Below are 8,328 nucleotides of genomic sequence, written 5' to 3' on the forward strand. Positions count from 1 at the left end.
CCCCCCCCCCCCCCCCCCCCCCCAGCCACAGCGGCTGCCTCTTCCTCTTGGTGGGGCCACTTCAGCCTTTGGACTGGCACCTCCTTGGGATCCTCTGCTGCGTGGGATATGGGCCAGGCCAGGCCAGGATGTGGGCCAGAGGGGGAGGGCAGTGACCTGTCTGCCCCGGAGGCACCAGTACTCTGTGCCAAAAGGAGAGGGCAGAGAGAGTTATGCTCAGGGAGCAGGAGGGAGGGCCAGGTGTGTGGTCTGCCCGTGTGTAAGTGACAGGTGTGGGTCGGGATGTCGGGGCGTCTGGATGTTCTATGTGCTCCCCGTGTCTGTCAGTGGGAGGGCACACACTTCTCCTGTTACGTGTGCCCCTGTTTACAGGTGATTGTGCACCTGTCACGGGGGTGTGTTTGTGTATGGTTACGCACGTCTCGTGTCAGTGGGCGTGACCTGGGCGCCTCTGGTTTGCACGTGTGAGAGTGTGATGTGGAGGCTGATGAGTCCGCGTTAGTGGGCTACAAGGATGTGGTCTCAAGCTGGGTAGGCACGGATCTGCCGTCTAGTTGGAAACGGGCAGTGTAACCGTATTGGCATGAACTGTAGGAGAACATAGAGGGGAGAAGGCAGTGACCTCTCCGCATTGATTGCGGTTGCCATGGAGACGGTAAGCCGGGAAGCACTCTCTTCCCACAGACCACAGACAGTGAAACTGAGGCCCAAGGGAGGGAGGATTAGGACCAGTAGCACGGGCAGGAAAAAGGCTGCTTAGAGCCATCAGGGGGACCCCGAGGGAGGGACTTCTGTGGCTGCCTTTGTGACTGAGAGACCTAAGCTTCTCAGGAGAGGAGGGAGGACTGAGCGCTTCCCCTCCTCAGGCTAGGCCTCATCCAGGAGATGCCAGCTCTGCCAGCTCCTGGGGACTCTTACTGAGCTGATGGAGAAGCCCAGGCGAGCAGGGAAATCCGAACCTCGCCTCGCCCTGGAGCATTCCTGGCGCGCTCGCACGCTCGCTCTCTCTCGCTTTCTCCTGGTGGTGTGTGTGTATATGTGTGTATGTGTGTGTGTGTGTGTGGGGGGGGAGAGCCGAGGCCTGCAAAGCCCGTGAGCCACAAGGCAATGGCCTCAGAGTTACCACTTACCATTACTAGCACCGTTGGCTAACAGAGACTGAGCATTCCTAGGTACTAAATAAAGTGCTATGTGCTTAGTGCTTACAGACATCATCACACTGAATTTCCACAATAAACCTCTGAAGGCTGTACTATTATATTACCCCCATATTATAGGTGGGAGAACTAAGTCCAAGGGCAGGTAAGCAGCCAGCCAGGTGTGTGTGATTGAGGCGGCTGGATCCCACATGGCTAACAACACAGAGTCCCGGATCTGGAGACCTGAAAAAGTCACAAGCTGGGTGCAGGTGCACGTGTGCCCCAAATCCTGAGAGAATGGGGAAGGGATTGTGGTGTGGCCATCCTCCTGGGGGGTGGTTCCTCACATTGCCCCTTTCACCTCTCCTGCCCCCCATGAGTTCACATGCCCTATAGCAAATTAATTTTTTGAACTTTATTATTTATTTATTCATTCATTCACTTTTCATTTATGTAAATTTGACCAGAGAGGGACAGAGTAAGAGAGAGAGAGGAGGAGAGAGAGGGAAAGTGAGAAAGCAAGCCGCTAGGTCCAGGACTTGAACCGTGGTTGGCCACGTGCGAGTCTAATGCCCTTAACCACCACACCACCTGCTGGTCCCACTCTATAGCAAATTTAAAAAAGGGGGGGTGGCAGCAGGTGGCATGATGGTTAGGGTATCTGACTCCCACATGTCCAACTGCAGTTTGAGTTCTGAACTTGGCAGCTTGCTTTCTCACCTTCCCTTTCTCTCTCACTGAGCACATGCAAACAATAATAATAAATAAATAAATCTTAAAAAAAAAGAGAGAGAAAGAGAGCATTAAGCAGTTCTCCACAATCACAGCCTCATCTTTAGCCCACCCTGAATCTCAGCTTGCATTCTCAACCACCACATTGTATTTCTTAGAGAGCTTGCCTACCCAGAAGGTCCAGCTTAGGGAGCCTTTCCCTGGATGGAGCCCTCCCTCTGGTCTACCTCTGAGTTGAGCATGTGTCAGCCCTAGTTTTGGGGTGGGGCCAGACTCTACCACTACAGAGGAGGTTCGCCAGTCTGCATTCTACAGAGCCGCCACTGGGAGGCAGGCGTCCACTTCACACCGTATCTTACCCCTTCTCTCTCTTCCCCAACCCTGCCACCTGTACCATGCACCAAGACGTGGGAAGAAAGGTATGCCTCTGCTTGCCCACCTTCCCCCAGGGAAAAATCAATTCAGGGGTTGCTTTTGGCTTCTCACCTTAAGTTAACGACCTGCAGGTGAAACCAGCAAATACCTTCCTATGAATGTCCACGTTCCAGGCCTGGCAATAATAACCTTCTCTTTACTCTCAGCAGAACCCTTGATTTCAGCCAGTTTGGCCACCTCAGTATCCTCCCATCACACCAAGTTTAGTGCTGTTTGGTGCCTTCGCTTTTGCTGTCACCTTGGTCAGGACCCCTTCTCTTCTGCGTTCTCTCTTTCAGTTCTTACATACCCTTTAGAGGCAACTTAAGTTCCTTTATCTTTGGAGTCTCTAGCCCTTAGTAGTCTACTAGTTACCTGAATTCCTACTGAATCCTTTGAGCCTCCAAAACTCAGAAGCTAATCTGTAACAACAGATGTAGGTGACAGTGTGGGCAGGGGTGCCAGACTCCCTGGGTTCAGATCCCAGCTCTGCAACTTTGCAATCGACTGAGAGAGTTCTTTTTTTTTTTTCTTTCTTTTTCTTTTTTTGGATAAGTTTTTGCTGTAGGGCATGTGCGCTCGCCAGAAAGATAGAGACAGAGAGAAAACGAGAAAGCACCCCCCAGGGGGGATGGTCATGCCACAATCCCTTCTTCTCCATTCTCCGCTTGGGATCTTGGGCACGCACGCACATGCGTCCGGTGTGAGTTTAAGCCACCGGGTCTAGGACTCGAACTGCGGTCAACTACATGGGAGTCCAGTGACATAGCCATTACGCTGACTACTGGTCCCATGGGAGAGTTCTTAACTTGTGTGTGTATCAGTTTCCTGCCTCATATGATTGCTGGGAGGGAGTAAATGAATTAATACATGGAAAGTTGTTAAATAATGCCTGGCACAGAATAACTGCTGTATTAGGTGTTTGCTACCATTACTAATAACATAACACTGCCCCATTACATTTCTATAGCTCTTTTTTTTGGAGAGGTTTTTGCTATAGGGCGCATGTGCTCACCAGAAAGACAGAGAGAGACAGAGACAGAAAGCAAGAAATCATTCCCCGGGGGGATGGCCACGCCGCAATCCCTTCTTCTCCATTCTCTTCTCAGGATCTTGGGCATGCACGCTCACGCACCCAGTGTGAGTTTAAGCCACTGGGTCTAGGACTCGAACCACAGTCGACTACATGGGAGTCCAGTGACATAGCCATTATGCCATCTGCTGGTCCCAATCTATAGCTCTTTTTTAAAAAATAATTGAGGAGCCGGCAAGTGGCATGGTGGTTAAAGGCACTGAACTCCCACATGACCAACCACGGTTCAAGTCTCGGACCTGGTGGCTTGCTTTCTTACTTCCTCTCTCTCTCTCTCTCTGATCAAACTGGAAAATAATAATGATAATAATAATAAATAAAGTTAAATAAAATAATGCTTTTAAAAATAATTGAAACCATTTATTTTTTTTTTTTTAGGTTTTTGGCATAGGGAGTGTCCATTTGACAGAGAGACAGAGAGAGGGAAAGTGAGAAATCCCCCCCCAGGGGAAATGGCCATGCCACTATCCCGTCTCTTCCTGGGATCCTTGGCACACACATACACCTCGTGTGATTCTCAAGCCCCCAGGCCCAGGACTCAAACTGTGGTTGGCCGTGTGAAAGTCCAGCACCCTAACCATGCCACCTATTAAACCCAACATTTCTTTTTTTAGGGGGGAGGGTTTTGCTATAGGGCGCCTGCACTCACCAGAAAGACAGAGAGAGACAGAGAGACAGAAAGTGAGAAATCATCTCCCAGCGGGGATGACCATGCTGCAATCCCTTCTCCTCCATTCTCCTCTCGGGATCTTGGGCATGCACGCACACGCGCCTAGCATGAGTTTAAGCCACTGGGTCGGGTACTGCAGTCGACTACATGGGAGTCCAGCAACGTAGCCATTATACCATCTGCTGGTCCCTGAACCTAACATTTCTATAGCTCTTTTAAAAAAAAATTTGCCAGGGGGCATGTATGCTCACCAGAACCAAAGAGAGGCAGGTAGAAAGCACTCCCTAATGGGGCATGCTCACGCTGCAATTTCTTCTCCTCCATTTCTCCATCCTGTCAGGATTTGGGGCATACAAGCACATGTACCTGGGGTATTTTTAAGCTGACAGGGCCAGGATTTGAACTGCATGGTCTGCCATATGGAATCCAGCTTCCTTAACCACTAGGCCAGGGAGCCCAGCCCTATATAGCTTTTAACAGCTCATAAAGCATTTTCACAAATATTATTCTCTTGTTACCCACATAGGATGACTTGTGAATAGCATTGAGTCCATTTCACTGATGGGGTAAATGAGGCCCAGCGAGGTAGAGACTTGCTCCTGGTCACCCATAAAGAGGGGAAGAGGTAAAGATTTGAATCCAGGTCTCCGTGGATCAGTCCTGTTTTCTCAACTAGATTCCAAGCTCCTGGAGGGCGAAGATGTTAAAAAATTAGACCTACACAAATTGAGTGCCCAACTCTGAGCTGGTGCCTGTGGAACCAAGGGAAACCAAACAGAGTTCGAGCACTCAGTAAGTAGGGAGAGACAGGCCCCTAAGAAAACTCTTAAGGCATCCATTCATTTGAAAAAGCTTTTGTTGCATGTCTACTACAATATATAACAGGAGATACTATAGGCAGGCCATAAAATAAGCTATAGCAAAACTTTCTAACTGGGAGGCCAGAGACAAGACAATTTAGGGAGGATGTTTTTTTTTTTTTTTTCCGGGGAGAGGTTTTTGCTATAGGGCGTGTGCGCTCACCAGAGAGAGAGAGACAGAGAGACAAAAGGCAAGAAATCGCCCCCGAGGCGGGATGGCCACACCGCAATCCCTTCTCCTCCATTCTCCTCTCAGAATCTTGGGCATGCATGCACACACGCCCCAGTGCACAGGTGCCCGCATGAGTTTAAGCCACCGGGTCCGGGACTCAAGCCATGGTCTACTACATGGGAGTCCAGCAACATAGCCATTGCACCACCTGCTGGTCCCAGGGAAGATGTCTTTTGAGTTTTTGTTGTTGTTGTTGTTTTTTAAGAGAGGTTTTTGCTATAGGGTGTGTATGCTTGCTGGAGAGACAGACTGAAAGCATAAAATCACCTCTGGGGGATGGCCACACTGCAATCCTTCTTCCATTCTCCTCTAGGGATTTAGAGCATGTACACACACATGCTCTGTCTGAGTTTTAAGCCACTAGGTCCAGGACTCAAGAGTTGGTTCTTTTTAAAAAAAAAAAAAAAAAATCTCTGGGACCAGCAGGTGGCCTAGAGGTCACATCACTGGACTCCTACATGGCTGATTACAGTTTAAGTCCTGGACCTGATGGCTTGAAACTTATACTGGGCATGTGTCGTGTGTGTATGCGTACTCAAAATCGTGAGAGGAGAATGGAAAAGAAAGAACTGCAGCATAGCCATCCATCCTGGGGTTTGATTTCTTACTTTCTCTCTCTCTGTCTCTGTCTCTATGTCTGCGGCAGGCACATGCATACTATAGCAGAAAAGAAAAAAAAATGAATTGCCAGAGGGCATATGTACCCACCAGGGAGACACAGAAGCAGAGAGCGGGTTGAGATGTGATGAGGCGTGATCACATCACAACCCCTTCTCTTCCATTTCTTTCTTCTGTATGGAATTTGGGTACACACGTACCTGGCATGTTTTCAAGCCACTAGGCCAGGATCTGACCAGGATTCCCTTAACCACCAGGCTACGGGCCGGCCCTGTTATTCCTGTTTTCACAGCTGACATGGTCAGAGTGAGTAGTAGACTTATGTTGGCACGTGAAGAAACTGAGGCTCAGCCGGCCTTCTAGCTGGCTTTAACCCGAGTCAGTAACCTGCCAGCTTCCTCAGGCTGTCTCTCCAATGTGTGAGATGTCAAGAAACCCTAGATAACTGTAATTCAGTTTATGTTGGCGGAGCTGTGGATGATATAAAGAGTTCGATTCCATGAACACCTGGGTGCCACACCAGACTACAGGACTGAAACGGGAACCGCAGCAACATGTCCCTGTTCTCTGCTGCCGATGCACGCACGGACAGACCGACGAGCTTGTAGCCAGATGCCCTCATCCTTAATTCTCAGAGGCATTGGCCCAGCCTCACAGGGTCTCCTAGTCCCAACTGAACCATGAGTCTGGTGGGAGGGTCTCCCAGAGGGGAAAGAATGAGCAGCTTTTTAGGTTCGCCCTCTACCCACTCAGAGACTTCTCCTGTCTTAGGGTCGTATGAGAGACTCACCCAGAAATGTCCTCCCCAAACACCCCTGTGTCACTGGACTTAGCTCTTCACCCTAAGGGGTGAAGTCTTAATGGAAGCACTCCAGGCACAGTGAGAACTTCCGGGAAAACTACTGTGCGGCATTAGGCGGGCCCTCCCCAGATCCCTCAAATGTGGCCACAGAGATACTCCCATCATTTATTCGTTAACCTCCCCCAGTGCAAACCTGGAATGTGCTGCCTTCCTGGGAACCCACTCCAGCTGTCCCACCTTCCCCAGTTTGTCCCTGCTACCCCTCTGTTCCCAGCCAGTGAAGACCCTAAAGCCCTTCTCTTAGGGCCCTAACCCAGTCCATCCCTAGATAGGCCAAAAGATACTGCAGCCCCCAGCTGCCTCAGGTGATTAATGGCCTCCCAGACATTGGGGCTATTTTGGGGCCTGGAAGTCATGCCTGCAATGATTGAGAGCAGGCCCCGCCTAACTTCAGCTATCTGTCACTGGGGACAGGCTCAAGCAGGGGGACAGGGGGGTGGATGCTCCAGTGACGCCCAAGCATAGCTCTGGTTCAGCCCCATCTTCCTGCCTTCCGGGGAGGAGGGACAGGGAGGCACATGGCAGGGGAAAGCCATAGGCCCTGCCTATACTCCTGGGGCTTAAGCGGATACCTATGGAGAGCAGACAACTACAGTTCCCAGAATGCCATGGGGCTAGGTTGTTTTGGTCTCCCTGAGGCCAGGTGGGGTGGGGTTGTTGGGTCTGCTCTGCGGGCCCTTCCCAGGTAGATCAAAGGAAATCCAACAGGAGTGTGCACACATTTCAGGAGTGTCATACGACACCCACAATCTACACGTTGGAGACTCCACAAATCTCACACCAAAATGCAGCCTCAAGAAGGTTATACGACTTAGTGACACAGGAACACACCCTAACCCTAACCCACAGAACTCTAGGCACGTGCGATCTCAGTACCGCGGTATCCCAGAGCTAAACAATCCGGGATACACAACCCCTGTGACTCCAGCCAGGGGACACACACTTAGCACGCACAGTCCCATTACTACTGACTCCCAGAGACAGAAGAGTGACATGCAATCCTTATGCCGGGCAAGTCTGTCCATCCCGGCACACACGAACTTGCTGGCTGAGTTCATGCTGGCCCAGTCTCCACCCAGGTTTTTTTCTCTGGACACTGACCCATCATCTTGTCACCCCTGTAACTCTAAGCCATGCAGCGAAGGTCTGAGCCTTCCCCCTCGCTCTGCTGCAAGCTTCCTCCCTTCACCCCGTGAGGAGTCTTGCCCCGCGAGGTCCTCTCAGCCTTTAGTGAGAAGCCCTGCCCCCTCCACCATTGCGAGCAACCATGATGCGCCTCCCCTTTCCTCTTTGAAGAGTCCCATCTCTTCCTCCTTGTAAGGGACCATATCCAGAGCTCCCTTCCGTCATCTTGCCCCTTAAGCCCTGGTTTTTATTGAGGGTTCCTGCTCCCTCCATTTGTGAGAGGGGCCCTGCCCTCCCTACCTCTGTAAGACTCCTATCCCACTTTGCTCACTTTTTGGGGGGTTCCTGTCCCTCCCTTCCCTTCCTCGTACCTGGCGACAGCGACCCAGTCACCAGCTGGTACAGGGATCGCGCTGCCTGCCCCAGCGGGCTCCGGCACCTGCGGGGGCATCGGTTCATGGCTCCGCCGAGAGCTCGGTGGCCAAGCTCCGCCCCGAGGCCCTGAGCGGGTCGGGTCTCCGCCCCCAGCCGAGTGGGCCCTGCGTGGGCGGCGCGGGAAGGCCGGACTGGCAGGGGGGGGGGG

General features: G+C 51.5%; 1 protein-coding gene across 4 annotated transcripts in view; it reads right to left on the reverse strand.

The window, feature by feature from the left end:
• KCNIP2 (potassium voltage-gated channel interacting protein 2) overlaps window positions 1–8,328 on the reverse strand; it is a 21,937-nt gene that overhangs the window by 9,608 nt on the left and 4,001 nt on the right. Inside the window, exon 1 of one of the 4 annotated variants that reach the window (XM_006166331.3) lies at window positions 8,117–8,243. The exons of the other annotated variants lie outside the window; for them this stretch is intronic. Within the exon in view, the coding sequence (XP_006166393.1) occupies window positions 8,117–8,204 (88 nt within the window). The 5' untranslated portion in view covers window positions 8,205–8,243. Of the gene's footprint in view, window positions 1–8,116; window positions 8,244–8,328 lie in introns of those variants that run through there. 4 annotated transcript variants of the gene reach the window in all.

Source organism: Tupaia chinensis, unplaced genomic scaffold (assembly GCF_000334495.1).
Source record: "Tupaia chinensis unplaced genomic scaffold, TupChi_1.0 Scaffold144255_1, whole genome shotgun sequence".
Lineage (NCBI taxonomy): Eukaryota > Metazoa > Chordata > Mammalia > Scandentia > Tupaiidae > Tupaia > Tupaia belangeri.